We start from the raw sequence: 21026 nt of genomic DNA, 5'->3' as shown, positions 1-21026 counted from the left end.
TCGATTAATATTAAAGAAAATAAATCACTCTTTGATATGCTACTCATTAAAGGTGACATTTTAGGTTCCTAACTATAATTTAGGTTAGGAATTTATTTTGATCGTCTTCTGAATTCTAATTGGTGTCCTTCTACGATAAAATTATTGTAGTAGGACAAAATGTGCCAATGATTTTAAATTGATTAGTATTATAAATTATAATTGTAATTTATTCTAAGTACTTGATAATGTTTTATTACTGGTAGCAGGCTCATAGAGATCGAAAAAATCGGCCAAGTACGAGTTGAACTCGCGCACGAAGGGTTCCGTACCGATACAGAGTAAATAGGCTAAAAATTGTGTTTTTTCTATGGGAGCCCCCTTAAATATTAATTTTATTTTGTTTTCAGTTTTTGTTGTTAAAGCGGCAACAGATATGCACAATCTATGAAAATTTCAGAAGTCTAGCTATAGCGATTCTTGAGATACAAGCCTGGAGACAGACAGACAGACGGACAGATAACAAAGAAGAAGTAATAGGGTCCCGTTTTTACCCATTGAGTACGGAACCCTAAAAAGTAATTTTGCCAGACATTAACAATTAATATGTTTACACCACACTTAAAATAATTCATTCAGTCTACGTCTTATACGTTAAAAGAGCTATTTAATAAAGACAACTCTATTATATCTATATCTTTTAAAATTTAAATTAACCCACTTTGGGTACGGTACCCAAAAACAAAAAGTACGTAACGTGTGCAAGCCGAGCCCATGCTCAAATGCTAATGTTAAATCCCCAATAATTAAAATCTACACTGTGGAACTTTCGGGACACCTAATTACCAGCACAGATAATGCTATAAAATGTCTTCGTAATATTTAGGCGAAGATAAGGGATGATTTAATTAGTGGTGGGCAGAATAATTAAAACTTTCATCAAATACCTTCGGGCTTGGCAGGACTATAAAATGGATAAAATACAAAAACGCCAGGTCATATTTAACTTCTCTACTATTTTTAAATTAAAAATAATTATAATGAATGCGAAAAATTAATATTATATAATCTACAAATATATGTTAAATCTAAATATGATAGATTTTAAGATAATTAGGTACACTATTCAGAATATAAAATTAACAATAACAATAATCTACAGAAACATAAATATAAATAATTTTACAATGATAATAATTAGACTAAAAAAAAAATAATGGAAAAACAAACTATAAACTTGCCAAAATATAATTACTCCATTATAATGAATTAAGATTAATTATTTTTATATTTCATTAATGTTACTGCACAGTGCTCAGTAATATGCATAATTTCTTGTGCTATTTATTGAATAATGGTAGTATTAATTAACAGCGGGGCTAAAATGGACACATTTAGCAATTCCTCTCAATCAATTTAGCAAATGAATTGTCAAAACTGTCAAACTGACAAAATATGTCAAATTAGTACAAATTACTAGATATGAATTGCAAGCAGACTTGCACTTTGCGATTTAAAAAAAATGAATCATATTATGATTCATAACGTGATTCTACAAAGCGACCATTTTAGCCCCACAGATGTTAGGTTGCAACTTCGTTGCGCTTTTTCGTTTGTCGTGCATAATATATTTTCCGTAATATATCCTTCTTATTTGGTCATGCATCTTTAATCTTAATGAATCCTAATTAATTTTATCTAAGTATATTAATTTACCGGTTTAAGAGTACCGCTCCTTTCCCGGGACTGAAAGTTCTTCATACAACATTTTAGCAAAATCGGATTATTAGTTTGGGCGTGAAGAGGTAACAGAAAGATAGATAGACAGACAGAAAGACACATATATATATATATTAATAATTTTATAGTGTGGGGGAATAATATGAATATTGTTAAACATTGACTTACCTCCCCAACATGAGTGTCCGTAGCTTAAACAGGATCCTGGAAAATTTAAGTTTGCATATGAATATAATATACCTAATAGTATTATTGTTTCATAAATTGCTTTTATTAGCGGTATAGCAGTAGTAGAAAAGGCTTAAAAATTAAGGCACAAAATATATTATAATATTAACATCAAATCGAGAGGCAAACAAATTTAATTCGTCACTTACGAATAATAGAAATATGATATATTTATAAACCGATATCTAGAAAATCCTACATAGTAGATATTATATCGAAATATATTGAAGAAACAGCCGATTGAAGTATAATAACATAACTAAAATCAGTAAGTCCTTTGTGGGTAAAAGGGAACTTTTAGTAATAGTTTAAAAATGCGCGGTTTTCCAGGTATAAGATCTAGCTAGATTACTTTTCCCTGGCAGTATTCGTACTGTCTATTGAGGTAGAACCATGAAATTAATGCTTGTGGCCAACGTCAAATCTAAAAAATGATTTATTTCCAATAGATTTTGAATAAATGATTTGAGAATGTCCTGCATTGACCTACTGATTCGTGAACTATTCCGGCGAGAAGTAGCAAAAACAATAATCGTACCTATTACACAATGTGTCACGACAGTGAATGAAAATTTGAGTGCCAATGTATCGATAAAATATACCATATTCCATAACATTAAAGGCGCGGACACTGGGTGTCGGGACACATTGTATAATAGCTCCCACACCGGTTTCGGTGATGGTGGCCGGTTTCATTGAAACCAGGCCAGCTACGCAGGAGTAATTTTATAGTGCCCAAGTGTGTGCGCAGTACACAAGAGCACTCTCTATTCCTTTACTCTCATAACCCAGTGGGACGGACAACCGACACGACTGGCGAGAGATCAGGCGCAGGACCGACTTTTTACATGCCCATCCGACGCATGGATCATCTTACTTGTCAGACAATCAGGTGATCAGCCGGCATTGTCCTAACCAAACTTGGAAATAACATGTTTCCAACGCGGGAATCGAACCCACGACCTCCGAGTCAAGAGCCGCGCTCTATACCACTAGACCACGGAGGCGTTTTTGGCATTGTATAATAAACATACAAGTTCGTCTCTTTCGGATAGGACACCTCGTAGATACAAAACACCATCCTTACAAATTAATAATTCGTTATTCATTGATCAAGTCTTAACCCTTTGACGTCAACGCCTGTATAAAATAATCGGAGGCTGCATTACAGGGAGTGGCCAGTAATGGATCCGATCATAACCCTAACGCAATCGCCTTGTGTCTCCACTCCATTATTAATGTACGTACGTAAATTGTGCGTCTATAGGACGACCAAATTACAATGTTCTTGGACGTGCCTTATTTCAAAACATTTTCGATGTTTAGGTGTAAGAATTTACTGGTGATGTTACTCGGTAGTTATATTTTAAATTTTGGTGCCCAAACTTCTCACATCTAGTCTATGAGTGACAATTAACTTAATACTAGGCAATTAACTCATAGACTAGATTATTATCATTGATGATAAAATACTTTAAAAGAAAAGTATTTTTGATTAGAATAAGGTATTAAAAATTACAATATTTTTTTAAATTTACAAATTAAAATCGAAGTTCGCGATCTTATCAATATATTTTTCACTACATTCATTTTTAAAATCTGACCAAAGTATATAATTTATGAAAATCGTATCAAACAAATTTTCAACCATCTTTTGGAAGTCGGTTAGCAATAAAATCGCACTTGACACTATAAACGTTATTCAGTTCGCTCAGCCGCAAATCCTAAAAGATTTCCCTTATGCACCATAACATCTTTATGCATATTCCGTTTTATGCCAATTCAAATTATGGCACAATTCAATTTAAATGTTATTTTCAGTTCTAATATTGTGTCGGCACATATGAAGTGCTTGTGGTCTTATGACATTTCTAAGAGCTAAAATATTATACTTTTATTGCTATTTCGCTTATGATCAGCATCTGCAGCACATATAAGTTGAAAAAAACCATATATGTTAAAGAAATTGTACATAGTACTCCAAAATTAAGCAGTACTCTTCTTATATTATTGAATTAAATACGAGTAAAACTTTTGAATAAAAAATATTATTTTTCAATTTCCTTCGTAAGCCAGCTTAGCTTATCTGAATTAAGCGAATATGCGCATGATATTTTTCACAAGGACGGGCGATATAGCACAATATTTTATATCAATCATTATTACCTATTTTAGTATATTTACTCTGTTTCGACACAATTTTAGTTAGTAAGGTAAAATCTTTAAAATTACTGAATTTAAGGAATACAAAGTATTATGACATTTTTTATAAAGTAAATAATATTATGGCAAACTTTTAAAACCTGTTAAGGTCTTCTTCAAGTGTTTTTGTAGTTTCTTAAGTAGAGATCATGTGACGTGGGTTTTAACTTTTAAGAAGGCCTCCCTCCAGCCTTTCAGAACTTTTGGTCAAGATGCCTTCATTACGCTGGTCGCACACTTTTCCGTATTCGATTTTGTAATGTGGAATTTCGAATTGAAATTTCATGGGACTAGCGCAAACGTTTGTTTTTCTTGACCCGCGAACGCACCGGCTTGCACTCGAAACGTACACGTGTGGAATTCGTTCCGTTTGGAAAAAAACGAACGTGTGCGTTAGTAATGTATTTTCTACTGATTATTTGCATTCGGATGCCCGAATACGGAAAACTAATTTGAAAATCGGAAAACGAAAAAGTTTGCGGCCAGCCTTAATTTCACCGTCGAAGTTCGCAATGAAAACGGGATTTTGACATACGAAAAATGAAAATTTTGACATAAGCCCCATACCTGTTATAATATTCCCCGCGTTCCATAGACATAATATATACTGTTATAGGTTTATGCCGCGTTCCATTTGATGTTAAAAACTGCCTCCTATTTTGAGCATTTTGATTGTTTTTAACATCAAATGGAACGCGGGATTATCAGTAAAACTCTTCATTAAATTGAATGTTAATCTGAATTAAATGTCAATTCATATTTGTCATATTATATCTGACATAATATTATATTAGATTATGAGTATTATGACAGTTGAAGTTAACGATGCCATCTTCACTAATCAGTGCCAATAACTGAAACTTAATAAAGTTGTGAAATATTGAGTAATGTAACTGAACAACCGATGTTCAGTTTGATCCAACCTTGACAGTGCATTAATATATGTTCCGAGAAGTATGTACAGTTCCGTGGAACCCGTTATTAAACAATTAGAACGGAAAACATGCAACTTGTTGCCTGACTGATATTTTTTTAGCGTCGATTCCCTTAACTACATTATTTACAGCGTCATGTTGCATAGAGCATCGAACGGCAGAGGTGACGTGCAGCAGCCGTGGCTTTTGAGTGACTTGGCTTTGAATTTGGCTAACAAAAGTTAGAACCATGTTTAAAAGGCCCATTCACGGCAGGCCGCCTTGCCGTCCGCCGGCTATGTAGGATAGCGAATGCTGTCATTACCGGCGGGTCATGCAGGCCTGCGACACCATTCACTATCCTGCATAAGCTGGCCGACGGCAAGGCGCCCTGCCGTGAATGGGCCCTTTTAGCTGACTAGCATTGAATGCAGATAATATTATATAAAATATTATGCTTTATATTTCAAGTGTTCAAAGAGAAAAAAAACTAACCTGAAAATACATCTAAATTGAAGCCAAGTTCAAAACAAGTCAAATATTAACAGCCAAGCGCATGCCCCAAACACTTCATTTGTCAAATGGCTCAAAGCGATTATATTAACAACTATAACTACCAATCAAATGAAGTGGATAAAATATAAAAAAATATATATATAATTCTGAAGAATACGATTTTCAAGTTACATTATTAAATAAAACTTCAGGGGATGACAGTGCAAAGATGACCGTAGAAAAAGTGTGACCTTAATTTTGAAAAATGCTGCAAGTAAAAAGTTACTTTTTTTAAAGTTACGTAAAATTATGTATCTATTTACACAAAAGTAGTTGGAAAAAAAGAGACATCGTGCAAGAAAGAGATGACATGAACTAGCTACGACACCCAACTTTGAGCCACCTGGCGACGTACCTCCGCGCTGGCTTCTCCACCCGTTGACTTTGTTTATAAGGTTGCCTTTGCTACCTCTATTGTTTATTCTTTGCTCTGTGGATTATTAATAGATAATACATTATTGAATATTTCGGTACATGAATAAATTTTACTCTTTCGCCATCGCCTTATAAGGCTAAGCGAAAAAGCTGTGTTGCCTTTGAAAACACATTAAAATTAAGAGTTTTGTGTCAGAACTCGGATGAGCCTGTAGCCAAGTTGTATTAACTAATTACGATGACGAAGCATAAAAGCATCACTAAGACGTGACAAAAGCGAAAAAAGTGTTATTTAACAATGTGTTATCAGTACAAACTTCGTAGTGGCAAAAGCAACTTGGCTTCAAACACTTCCAAACTTAGACTTTCATAATACACCAAGGTTGAATGGGCAATTGCCAATTCATATTATTATTTTCGACATAATACTTGTATTGTTCCGCTCTACGAAATGGGATGTTCGTATTATTAGTTTCCGTGACGAGTGTCATGTGGCTTTATTGCACCTTAAATGTTATACGATGAATTGGAGGCTGAAGCAAACTAAAATACGCAAAAAACTTGACATACAGGTCTGAACCGTGAAAAATATTCCTCTGAACGCAAGTTTATAAAATAACTATAATATGTATATACTATATAAGTACATGTAATAGTTTTTTTTGTTAAAATTTAGAAACTTTTTTAGTTTCACAAGTTTTTTCAATTATTATTCATTAATAATAATTTTTCCATCGCAATTATTAATGAATCTAAGTCAAACTTATCCTATAAGTGTTATAAACCTTAAAAATATTTCTAAGTAGGTGACAGGGTAACAAATAAACTGTCTACAATATCAAAATTAGAAGAATGAGCATCGTCGTGGGTTTGCCATTTACAAAATTATTTTCTTGGCTCCTTTCAATTATTGTATTGTTACAAGGGCGTCGCCAAGGTGGGCATAGAGGGGCAGCTGCCTCCCCCTAGAGATTCTAAAAAAGTTGCCAAATATAATGCAAACAACGACCACTAAAAATTAAAATCTGATAATTAAGAAAAAAATACAATGTTACGAGTATTATAACTTATTTACAAGTTTTTTATTGCATAGTCAAGAGCTCGTGCTCGTGTAGCTTTACACATTGGACTCTGTACTGTCACAGATGTATATAGTAGATGTAACGCTGTAGATGTAAGGCTCGTAGTACAAGTGCAAAGCTTCATGTGCTGTCGACTTTACCTACAATTCATACCTAGTATGAATTATAGTAGGTAAAGTCAACTTGCCCCCCCCCCCCTGCGCCATCGGCTGGCGACGCCCTTGTATTGTTACAAAATACAACCATAAGTTGTATTCATAAAACAGTTTTTATTTGGTAGCTGTGACAAAAATGTTGCCATAAATATCTTTGATTACGTTAGATTTAATTAAGTTCATATTTTCAAAACGTACATAGTAAAATATTTTTAATACTTAATAAATTATATTATATGTAAAATAATTAGGCAAAATTACCAAAATGGTCACAAAAATACCAAAGTTTCTTCATTTTGCTTGTTTTTTGTCTCTTTATGCCTCTTGAACAGATAATAATATAGGCGATTACAAACCTGTAAAGGGACCCCTGTAAAGGACCATGTTTGAACATCGATAGTGCATACTGTAGACAGCTGCGCAATCATGGCTATTTATCATTTAAGGCCCACTGATAAAAGGGGGAGCCTTTAAGTTGTAGAGCGGTTATATTTATTCGTATTTTTTAATTGCCTAGTGCAACATTACTCTGTGCATGTCGTGCGTCGGTCCTACCTCAACAAGCACGTCATGTCCACTCGCTAATGACATGGAAGTTCACGACCTTTTGAATGCAATCACTTTATTAAGATGACCATTTGTCACATTCAAGCCTCATTCTATCCAATAAATTTTCATATAGTAGTTTTTACCCACTCCGAGTAAATACCTACAACAAGTATTCTACGGAATGCTGTTATATTTTTCGAGATCAAATCCAAATTTAGAACTATTTAGGTGCAGTTGGTAGGTACTGAATTAAAAGTTGATCTCTAGAGTCACTAGAGGTATACCTACATCAGCCTTTCCCAAAGTGGGCGATAACGCCCCCTTGTGGGTGCTGAAGGTGTAAAGGATGGGGGACCCAGAAAAAAATGGAGGCGTTCTGCAGAGACTTGGGGTGATTAATAATTATATTTCATTTGATCTGGATGCATTTTGAATTGAATTGAATTGAAACAATAGGGGCGGTAAAACATAATTTCTTCTCAAAGTGGGCAGTAGACAAAATAAGTTTGGAAACCCCTGACCTACATGATAGTAAAGTTTAAGAAATTTTAAAAATTTCCATTGCTATGCCAAAAAAAATCTTACTTAGCAAACGCCTCAATTTTATATGATATTACCTTTAACACATAATACAATAAATCGTAAGGATAATTTTAGCAAAACGAAAAAAAGATTTTGTTCTCGTAGTATCATTCGTGTGTGTTGGGCCGGGAAATAAAACGAATTACCAAGCCGTGGCCCGCGGGGGCTTTCACGCATTTTAAAATTATTGTATTCAAATTATTTTTGTATCTATACCTACTTACTTAAAATTTTAAATATTATGACAGATGTCTGCATGTTGACTTATCAGGCTTATTAATTCAGTAAATTTGTACTGTAAAGTGGGTCACTTCATGAAATTTAGTATATAGGGGGTTTCGGGGGCGATAAATCGATCTAGCTAGGAATCATTTTAGAAAATGTCATTTTCATGGAATACCGAGCAAAGCTCGGTCAAATAGCTAGTAATCATAATAATATATGATCATTAGTAACGGGATTAAAGTTTTATTTTGTTACGAGTTCTACCTTTTTTTGATACTTACTGAATTTGCATAATTTTTGCCTCTTTCTTTTTAGCATCCATAAAAATTTGATATTGAAATGTAAAAAGTGGGTTTTGCACAAACTGCTAAAAATGTACAATTTTCAACTCGCACTAGAAACCGAACGATTCGTCTGAAAAAAAAAAACTAAATGCTGCTATTTGTAGAGAATTTCAAGTACTTTAATTTCTGTGAACAGACCATTTACCAAAAGTTAATAGTTTTCGAGTTTTAAGCAAAAAACCGGAAAAAAGCAAAAAAACCGTTTTTTTTCTGGTTTTTTAAATGTTGCGTCACGAAATTTTGTCCGCAAACCTCAGATTCGGCTTTAGCACCCCAAAACACATATGGAATGAAAAAATCAGAACTACCCCAAAACTTTCCTAGCAAAAATACAATTCAACTGAACTATATATTGCAAAACCGATTAAGATGAATATGGAGATACTTTGAGTACCGGAAAAAGACATAATATCATAGTCTTCATCGCGCCAAATTAAAAAAAAGTCCCTAAGTCCTTTTCTGGGACTAAAATTATCTTCATGAAAATTTCATTAAGGCTTCCGCGTTAAAAGGTTACAGGCAGAGAGATTGTCAGAATTTTTTTTAAATTTATTATGTTAAGTAGAGTAGGTATGGATAATAAATATAGTTACTTAACAATTGAAAAATGAAAGCTGATCATACTTGAGACTGCTCAAATGTGGCCATGATCATGGGAGGCGGTAATACATCAAGCGATCATTTTGCTCGTTTGTTTCCAACATCCCATCCAGACTGTCGTCGACGTGTCGGGAAAACGTCCAATAACTCTACCAAATATTTGTGTAATTTTATGTATGGCCGTTAAATTGACGTATTGCCAAACAAACTTTTATGGCTCTCACTTAAATCAAGAGTCTGTGGCAATTAGCGCCGCACGCGATGGCTAAATCTAACGTTTTATATCTCGAAGCTCGTTTCATAGCGTAAAAAATATATTATAATATATGTATGCAACATACTAAATGGTCGTTGTTAAGCAATTGCATATTAACCCACAAAAACAGGATGTTGAGTGCAATACTGCATTCATAACTCAATACCTATTTTTTGTGAGCTGATACATTCAAATAATTAACAGCGCCAAACATTAAAACAATTAGTATTTAAACGTTATTCGTAGAATGATAAGATTTAAATAAATCCAGTACAAGATTAAGTAGTAATCTTAATTCGATGCTATTGTAGGGGGATATTAATATACTTACAAACAAACATAGAAAACGATACTAATTATAATATACGAAATTAATATACTTAATGTAATTTTACCTTCATCGTCTAATAGTATACTCACAATACATTTTTCCCTCATCGGATCCATACTATGAGAACACAATGAGACAGCTACAATAAAATATTTTATTGCTGTTATATTCGACTGAATAACTTAATAAGGAGGTGTTAAATGAAACTTTATACGAGTTTTAAATTAATCAAAGTCACCACTCACCGGATTAAGAGAACCGTGGGTAACGTGGTATTTCTTTGAATTCTCCAGAGCCAAAATTATGTAATTTGTAAAACATGCATTTAAATTTGCGTAAAAGAGTGACTGAGACAATGACTATAAAAAAAAATTGTCGCAGAATAATATTCTCCAATATTTTTATCATGTAGATAATAAATTGTGATATTGGGAAATAGATTTTTGTAGCATTAAAAACAATATTATCCTAAATGTTGCTCACTTATCGAAGCACAATAGAATTTAGTTAATATAATATTATCTTTTCCGCGAGATATTCGTCTTTAATGCGGCAACAAAAACAATCCTTTGATATTAATATTATATGTATTTTACGGTACATACGGTATACGTATCTACTTATCTAGGAAAAGACAAGAAAATCCGATTAGCTATGTCCACTATGCACTTTCATAATAATAATAATAATTCGTCATCTTCTTTCATTCAACTTTCGTTTGGCGCTTTCAATAACTGAATGTGCGACGAGAACATTTTACTGGGTGGACCGTGGAATATTTGCGGCTTATTTAGTCATAATAAGAAATTCCAGAAAAATAGAACAAAGGGAAAGTTTTGGATACGGTTAGCCGTTAGAGACGGGGGACACTATTCTTTTTGAGGGTTCCATACCCAAACGGTAAAAACGTCGGGAGTGTCGGGACCCTATTACTAATGCTTTGTTCAAACCTACGCGACCACGCGACTGCGAAGCGGGAGCGTCAATACAAAACACACATTTGACAACTTGATGCAACTTGACGCTCCCGCTTCGCAGTCGCGTGGTCGCGTAGTTTGGCCTAAGCCTTAGAGTTCGACTGTCAGCTGTCTGTCTGTCGTTCCCCAGGCTGTATCTAGAGCCGCTATAGCTAGGCTTCTGAATTTTTACAGATTGTGTGATGTGTATTTTTGTTACCGCTATAACAACAAAGATTAAAAATAAAATAAAGTAATTATTTAAGGGGGGGGGGCTTTTTTTATAAAATAAGGGGGCAAACGAGCAAACGGGTCACCTGATGGAAAGCAACTTCCGTCGCCCATGGACACTCGCAGCATCAGAAGAGCTGCAAGTGCGTTGCCGGCCTTTTAAGACGGAATAGGGTAATAGGGGAGGGTAGGGATGGGAAGGGAAGGGAATAGGGGAGGATAGGGAAGGGAATAGGGAGGATAGGGAAGGGAATAGGGTAGGGGATTGGGCCTCCGGTAAACTCACTCACTCAGCGAACTGCGAAACACAGCGCAAGCGCTGTTTGACGCCGGTTTTCTGTGAGAACGTGGTATTTCTCCGGTCAAGCCGGCCCATTTGTGCCGAAGCATGGCTCTCCCACGTAAATCCCCTTCCTTACTACAAGTATTTAAAACAAAAACACACATTAATGGAAAGTTGACCTGATGCTGTAGCATCACCTGGTGATCAATAGGATACCGAACTCCTCACCAACTTAATTAATAATTACCTATCGAAGTTTAATTCACTCATGTCTTCAATTATAAATCGAAAACCCCTTTACTGAAATATTAACTGTTACAATTATAATATTAAAGATAAATATTAAAGTCAAACACGATGCAGTTTCTGGACGTAATGTGATGAGCTGTCAACAGGAACCGTTCCACAGAATGTACATTTATTATCTGAATGTTGGCAAGCGTTTCCTCGCACGTGGTGGCAACTTTGACGACTAAATCTACCGGTTATGCTCCAAGCATAATTCCAGGATTTATAATATTATATCTGTTTATATCCGTGCAATCCATGAAGACGCGCCCCACCAATTTTTACTAAAGTGTTTGGGTGAGCATTTTTCCCTTTGACCGTGACGTTTTTTATTAATTTGTCTATTTATTGTAGTGTGCGCGTGCACTCATAGGTAATTAGTGTGTACCGATAACACTCAAACATTGGCGAAAGCTTACACACATAATATTATACTATAAACGATTAGGAGGAATAGTTGGGCGCGTCTTCGTCGATTGCGCGGACTGTAAATGATGTTATTAGAAACGTTATCAAGAATAAGATATTAATAATTTTAAATAAAAACAAAATTGAACTTGTCAGTGACCCTCGGTAATGAATTGAATTGCTGAATTGTAGATAGCTTTAAAACAAAATTACATAAAATTGGTTTACTGGTTAGCTGCTGTGTCATAAACAGATCCACATAAATACAAACAATATGTCAAACTTATAACACATGCAACCGACTTTTGTATGTCTCCCTCTTCTACATGCCCATTCTAAGCGAATTAAATAATTTAGATAAATTTCTGTGCGGAAAAAGTTGCGGGTAACAACTAGCATTTAATACTTATCAAATAAAATCTAGTTTTCGGCCAAAAGTCTCTAACTCAGTAAACTAACAAACGGTAAACTTAATCAAGTGGAACTGTCCAAGTGTAAAAGTTTTTCTCACGTTTGAAAACAAGCGAAGTACGAATTAAGTTAATTGTAATATCTGAGGAATAAACACGCGTAAACGCGATCAAAATCTTTTTTATATCATCTAAAACTTTTAGACTGAATATTGCAATGATTTTTGTAGCAATTGATGTACTGCTGTCCCGAATAATATTATGTTTTACTATTAGCTGTTACCCGCGGTTTATTACATATAAATTGTGATATTTTTCCACATCAAAAAGTAGCCTAAGTGCGCGTTCAGACGTGCGCGTTTTCTGCGTGTACGCGGTGTTTGTGAAAATGTATGAAAATAAGCTAACAACACGCGACGCGCGTTGAATCCGCACGCCCAGAAAACGCGCAGACGACGCGCACGTCTGAACGCGCGCTAAGTGGATTAATCCAGGGTATCAATTAACTTCATTTCTAATAAAATCGCTTCAGCCGTTCAGATCGAAGAAGTAACAAACATACAAACTCACATACTTTCGCTTTTACAAGATTAGTGTGATACCACCTATGTTACTTTCAATATATAAAAAAAGAAATTCCTTAATTTGATTATATTAAAACGGTCAAATAATGACCACGACAGTCATTATTTTTGTACAATGTAATAAAAAATATGTAAGAGATTATTGTAATCCTCGCACCAGCATTAGGCTGAGCCAGTCGTTTAGGGCTGTGCCATTTACTTGTTTGACGAAAATATATTATTTTTACAGTCAGCCCCCGCGACTTTTCAGAACCATTTTACTGTGATTCAGGAAGATTAATTGATAATTTGATAATAATAATATGCGGTAGGCTGCAAGACAACACGGTATTTGACGTAGATTCTACTAATAGACTAGGACCAATAATTAAAAAAAATACAGTAGGATGCAACCCATTACAAAAGAGGAGAATAAATATTCTCCTCCTTTTGTAATGGGTTGGTTGGTTGGTTGGGTTGCTTTTGTAATGGGTTTTGTAATTTTTTTAATAAAAAATTAAGGGAAAAATAATTTACGGGCGATCTGAGTTATGGAAAAGTGTGGGGGGAGGTTTTAAGGGGGAGAAACGGTTTATCTCGATTTATGGCAAAACTTATATTCCTATGAAGAAAAGTCAAATGGTAAGAAAAAGATCTAAAATTTTTCTAAGTATTTACATTTTTTCTCCATAACCTCGAAATTTATGTGAAAAATTCAAAAAACCATGTTTTTGGTTTTTTATTTAAGTATCTTTTAAAAATTATTTTTTTTTCACGAAATTTGTAATAAGCTCTAAAGTTTAACTCATTTCTTTTTTGAGTTTTTCTTCCGCAATTTTGTTGGAATTTCGCTGATAAGCAGTATTTTCTTTTATATAGTATACCTTTCTTTCACTTTTTCCCTTGATCTATGATATAAAACTGGGTAATTTCAAATTTTTACTCGACTTTTCCCAGGAAAAAGCCTTCTTTTCTCCAATTTCTTCTCTGGTCATTCCCATCCAAAAAAAAATGTATATAATTTTATGAATACTCAGCATATAAGTAGATATCTAAATATTATATACAGTGTGTAACAAAAATAAGGGCCCGAGCATCACGAGTTTCTTCATACAAAAGTGAAAAAAAAATTTGGTCTTTCAGCGCTGCTACTTTCACAGTGAAGTCTCTACAAGGAACACATATACACCCTAAAGTATTATCAATTATTTTTGTTACACCCTGTATATCACAAAGGGACTAACTGACATAGTGATGTATCAATGCACAGCCCAAACCACTGGACGTATTGGGCTAAAATTTGGCATGCAGGCATCCGCTAAGAAAGTTTTTTTACTCGTATCGCAGTGCAGAGATCAAATCTACGAGCTAACATGTTCCCACGTACGGCCAACGCCCTTCGCTCCCTCTCAATGTCTACTTCGTCAGCAAGCGTGTCAGTTACCCAATGACCCAGGTATTTGAATTTATTGACCTTAGCAAGTGGAACTTCATTTAGAAACACGGGTGGTATTGTGCTAACTTTGTGTTCACGAGGTTGAAAAATAAGAAGTTCACTTTTCTTAGAGTTATACCTGAGTCCTTGGGCATCGGCATACGCTTGACACTTGCCTAGCAGTTTTCTGAGGCCACTGATCGAGGGACTGAGCAACACATGTCATCAGCATAACTAATGTAGTTCAGCCGTACTCCGCCAATGGAACAACCGACATTAGTGCTGCTCAGCTTCTCGATCAGCTTTTTTACGCGGGCAAAGCGCCGGCAAAAGCTAGTGTTATTAAATACTCATTCATGATTAAAATAATCTATGAAAACCGCGAGAAAACTTCAATTGATAAAAAAGTACGTATCAGTTTTTCATACACCGGTAATTAGGAACATATGGTAATTAGTATACGGTAATTAGAAAAAGTTAGATTTTCTTGAAAAATTTAAAAAACCGACACAGTTTGCAAAAACTTGCTTAGGGCAAAGTACGTAGGCCAAATTACTTTCTAGATTGACATGATCAACATACAATCTTATTTAAAAATCAAGTAGCAAAATAAGATTACGGTAATTAGAAAAGTTCGTTACCAAAGCTACGGTAAGTAGATACTCTCGTGCTTCATCGGCGGCACACTAACATTAACGACGTGGGACCGCTGATGGGTCGTGGAACATGCTAAGGAGAAGAGACCAGTGCACTTGTAATGTGCCAAATCCTGTTATTTTTGGGTGGGCACCCGAAAACAGCATGCGTTACGGTAATTAGAACTTTTGATAGGACAAGCGATTATTTCATGATAACTATTTATAGGCTGGGCCTATTAAGTCGATATTTTCCAATACGATAACCAATGTTTATGAGCATTTAAAACGATGAATAGATCATGGTTAATATGTATGTTATAAAAATTACAAGCAAGTTTCGAGATCAAGTTGGCGTGGGGACACGTCACGGTAATGAGAAAAACATGATTTTTGAACACGACTTAAATTAATTTAGTCTGAATTACTTAAATTAGAAGCCTGTGTTTAAGTTTGTAGCTAGTTACGGATGCTATCTACCATTTAAAAATATTGCATACTTGAATAAGATAATATTACAGAGTATACAAGCCCGGGACACTTAAATTTTGCTCTCCTGAGAATGGCCGATTACATTTCTTTCATAGACAATCTCATTATAATTATATAGATACTAGCTGTCCCGGCAAACGTTGCTTTGCCATAATATAAATCAAGTATTTCACCCATATTATTTTATTGAAGTGACTATAAATAAGTATGTTACTATGACAACGTCCATCGCTATCCAGACCCACAAACAATGGTCGCCGTCAGTCTCGAGTTGTAATAATTTACTAATATTTATTCAACAAATGCACTTATCCATATAATAAGTACCCAGTAACAGATTCTCAGACCCACTGAATATGTATATAAAATTTAGTTAAAATCAGTAAAGCCGTTTCGGAGGAGAACGGGGCCTAACATTGTGACACGAGAATTTTATATATAAGATAAATGTAGATCTATACTTACTTATAACATGTCCTGACTGACTGAATGATTCATCATCGCCAAGCAAAAACTGATCAAAATACAGCCACAAAATTTGGTGACCAGGGTTGTTTTATTAAGTAGAAACCCACTAAGGAAGGAATTTCGAAAATTTTACCCTAAAGGGGGTGAAATAGAGGTTGAAAGTTTGAATGAAAGTCAGTCATTTCTCAAGTTAGAAACGTGAAAGTTTATTTTTGGGCTACTCATTAAAAAGGAATAGATACGTATTTAAGCGTTATTGGAAATTTTACCCCCAAGGGGGTGAGATAGGGGTTGAAAGTTTGAATGAAAGAATTGATTTCCCTAACTCAGATCGCCCATAAATTATTTTTCCCTTAATTTTTATAATATTCTCCTTCTTTTGTAATGGGTTTCATACGACTGTATTTTTTTTTTCACTTTTTATTATTTTTTCAGGACCTTTCTGGTCTGTAAGGGACGAAATCTGACAATATTTCACCAATTTTATAATTAGAAATAATATTATTAAGTATATCAACTATCTAAAACTTATTCTTAAGTTTCTAATATAAAATAAATAATAAATAATTTCTAATATATAATAAATCAAAAAGTTAAATAAGTGCTAATAACAGTTGGCAACCGTAACTACAAGCTATTCATAATAATAATAATAATAATAATAATAATAATAATAATATCTTATATATAAAATTCTCTTGTCACAATGTTAGGCCCCGACCCCCGTACTCCTCCGAAACGGCTTTACTGATTTTAACCTATATGCATATTCAGAGAATCGGCTACTGGGTACTTTTTATATTGATAAGTGCATTTGTTGATTATATAATAGTAAATTATGACAACTCGAGACTGACGGCGACCATTGTTTGTGCGACGGCATAGCGATGGACGTTGCCATGGTGACATACTTATTTAGTCACTTCAATAAAATAATACGGGCGAAATACTTTATTATATGGCAAAGAAACGTTTACCGGGACAGCCTGTTATACTATCTTATTTTGACAAAGCATATTTCGTGTTAATCTAATATTTAATAAATTCCACAAAAGCTTCCTTTAATGTTCTTTCACAGAACTTTTTATTGTTAACATTACCTTATTGTTAACATGTTGCTAATTTATTTCTGACAAAAAATATTAATAGAAATAAAAGAATAACGATTAATTTACATGCCAGACGAAGTTTTTTTTAAAACGTTTCGTCGGCTAGTAAAGTTTTATATGTACTCTCCTGTGCAAAATACACTTTTTCCAGATTGTCATTTTCGAAAATTGTAAACCCCTTTATTCAATATTGGCCAACATGTATATGTTACCGTTAATATGCGTAAACCAGTTAGACTGCAGAATAACAAGGTATTCTGCAGATTATCTGGGTGAGTCAGTTAAAGTGCAAAAAGTTTATTCTATTCATATTAAATTACATACTAAAAACAGATTCTTGTTGGAATAAAATAATGTTATTTAGCTGGAGAGAATTATTTAATATATTATTTGGACATAAACAAAGGAAGAAATTATAAAATTTTACGTAAAATGTTACTCCACTAATAAAATATAACAGATCGTATCAACTAGAAAAAAACTAATCAAAACAACAACAGTTTTACTTAAGTCAAAGTTTTTAGAACTTTTACGAAGGAAGAGAATGCAAGCTAACCAGGTAAAGTGCAAATAATATAAGCTTTTTTATTTAACACACTTTGGATTGTATCATCTGGAGATTGCCTAGGTAATTTGCACGTTAACGTTTTCTGCATTCTAACGGTAATATTACTTCTAATAATTACTTCAGTAAAATACAGTAATATAACAATAATACAGTAAAATACAGTTCAGTAAAATACATAAATAATTACTTCAGTGAAATACATACACCTACAGTTTTTACGGGTGAAGAAAAGTTTAAATTGTAAAACGACTACCTAACTTCAAATGACTTTACAAAAATATTTTTTATTAATCTCGTGACAATAACAGCCTTAAGACTCCATGATATCCAAAGAATAAGTAGAAAGTTTTTCTAAAATTATTGTGTTTAAAAGATGTGGGTTATATTTTCAACTATTGACAAGGAATACTCCTTGGCCCTTGTTAGTAGTTTTAACAGTTGAGAGGGCGACTAACCCCAAAAATCAAACATCGTCCTTCTCTCTTCACACTCACGCCCGTCTTTCTTATGCCAGGTGAAAAAGAACGACGCGTATTCATCGCCAAATTAGTTTTTTCTCAATAACTCGATAAATCTACAACATTTTAAAATCCGCTAGGTCGATCTCTCAATGATAGAATTTTATACAATGTGTTAAAATATTAACTTAGTGAAATGTACGGTTATGGCAATAAATGAAAAATTCGTCAAAATTAGATGCATCATTGTGATTGTTTTCTATCGAGAAAATTTTAAGATATCGTGTTTTTGCTCAGATCGCATTCTCGGAAATATAATGTAGTATCTAATTTTAGAAAATGAAACAATTCGGGGCTTATTTTCAAGTATAAAAACAACGAGTCGTTTAACTGCTAACCATGAGTATTTTACGCAGTCATCCAGGAGTATTTTTACCAGTTAGCCAATAGTATTCTCAACTGTAAGCCACGAGTATTTTACCTGTTCCACACTCAGCGAGGCACGCCACCAACAGGATGACCAGCAGACATCTGGCCGATGCGGAGCTGGTGGTACACGTCCTCTGTTTCTGCATGGTCTGGCTCTCGTTTCTCTATAACAAATATATTTGGTAAAGTATTTTGTATTTGGTAAATTAGTGTAAGTCCTGTAAATAACAACAGGTAACAACATTTTTGCTGTATTTTTCCGCAGTTTGAAACTCACGACTAATGTTAACTTACAATTAAGTCTAGATAAATAATTTTCCTAGAAATACTATAGAAGTTCAGGTTCGTTTAAGATTCACTGTGTGAAAAAATAAATTCAAAACTTTTAATTAACTAAGCAGTAAGTTACTAAGAAATATTTTATGTTTATGCAAACCGTTTATTTACTGTTGAATATTATGAATAAATTAATTTTATTTATATAATATCATAAAATAATCATCCAGAATATCCGCGCTTTCAATATTCTAATGAAGTTTGTTTTAAATCAAAACAATTTTCTGGAGTACAGTCGGAGGTAGAATTTTCTGTATTAGGAGAAAAATTTAATTAAAAAAAACAATATATTTGTTGTGTTACGTGGGCGCTATTTTTATAAGAAATACAAAAAAAAATTGCTTGTTAAAATTTACATTTTTTATGTTTTATTTAAATATCATCAGATGTACGATATTGAATGTACCGTAACTTCTTGGTGGAAATTGTTGTGGAAATGTTTCATAGTAATAATACGATATAAGAAACATAATTGTAATAAAATAAAGTAATAAAAGTGGAACAAGTGCATGAAAAGTTTATATTATTACTGTGATCATCAGATGTTACAAGTGCTCCTGTTTTCCGGGTGCTCGTCTCTCCGTTAGTCACAGGGAACACGACCCCCCCCAAAATCTAAGGAAAAATTGAAAAATCTCAAAATCTTGCTAATGAATAAAAGGAAATTTCTAGATATCCCCTAACCACCACTTCGTTCGACCTTAGACAGCTGCTGTCAACCTGGAACCGTCGGAGGGCGCAGATAAAAAAAAAGTGAAGTGACTACTGAGTGACCCCCCCAAAATTTCAGGCTGCGACCGCGCCTGGTTAATTTAGATAAGAAATTTTAAAGTATTTGTAAACTATACATATATTTTATAAGGCCTAATAAAATTTTGATATATTTTACAACCTTAACGGCTATGAAGATAACTATTGACGAGACCTAAATTAATAAGTGTTTGCCTTAAAGTAGTCTCTACAAAAATATTATTAAGTTAGACTCACATCAGTCACAGTATTTTGTGAAGTGTACCTACTATCTAGTTTACGCTGTACTTTCACGATCGTTTAAGTTGTTTTGGATGAATTAAGATGCCAACCCTATAGATCGACCTCGTAGAAAACCGACGTATATTTACATATTATTGTATAAAGGCTGTGGCAATAATTGCTTATAATCAGGTAATTCGACTGCTCGTTCTAGTATGAAGTATCATCAAAAAAAAAAAGATTTGTCTCTTTGAGGAGAATCCGAAATTACTTAAGCGATTTTGATCAAATTTTGCACAGATTTTGGGTGGGTCTCGGAGAAGAACATTCGTTTTTTACATCGGGAGCTACGATATTATGTACATATAGTTAGCCTGAGATTTTTCCGTTTGTGTTTTTTTTTTATGAAAGAAGGGGGCAAACGAGCAAACGGGTCACCTGATGGAAAGCAACTTCCGTCGCCCATGGACACTCGCAGCATCAGAAGAGCTGCAGGTGCGTTGCCGGCCTTTTAAGAGGGAATAGGGTAATAGGGGAGGGTAGGGATGGGAAGGGAAGGGAATAGGGGAGGATAGGAAAGGGAATTGGGCCTCCGGTAAACTCACTCACTCGGCGAAACACAGCGCAAGCGCTGTTTCACGCCGGTTTTCTGTGAGAACGTGGTATTTCTCCGGTTGAGCCGGCCCATTCGTGCCGAAGCATGGCTCTCCCACGTATAAATATGTGTGCAACATTTTACTTTTAACTAGTATAATTTATATTTAGTTGTATGTACTTAAGATGTTGCTAAACTACCTCCAGCGTCTCTCCTAAATAAAGAATAAGATTAACTTTTGCCGAAACAAGATTTCAAAAGAAAATGTTATGT

The 21026-nt window shown here is 34.2% G+C and overlaps 1 protein-coding gene across 1 annotated transcript in view; it reads right to left on the bottom strand.

Moving 5' to 3' along the window:
- LOC121725302 overlaps nt 1-21026 on the bottom strand; it is a 31620-nt gene that overhangs the window by 5075 nt on the left and 5519 nt on the right. The window contains exons 2-4 of the mRNA XM_042112191.1: nt 18903-19014; nt 5974-6048; nt 1888-1923 (exon numbers count right to left, since the gene is read on the bottom strand). Of these exons, the coding sequence (XP_041968125.1) occupies nt 1888-1923; nt 5974-6048; nt 18903-18996 (205 nt within the window). The 5' untranslated portion in view covers nt 18997-19014. The remainder of the gene's footprint in view (nt 1-1887; nt 1924-5973; nt 6049-18902; nt 19015-21026) is intronic.

The sequence above is a fragment of the Aricia agestis genome, chromosome 3, assembly GCF_905147365.1.
Source record: "Aricia agestis chromosome 3, ilAriAges1.1, whole genome shotgun sequence".
In the NCBI taxonomy this organism is placed as follows: Eukaryota; Metazoa; Arthropoda; class Insecta; order Lepidoptera; family Lycaenidae; genus Aricia; species Aricia agestis.
The sequence above is the reverse complement of the archived record's forward strand: the minus strand, read 5'-3'. Positions and strand labels throughout refer to the sequence as shown.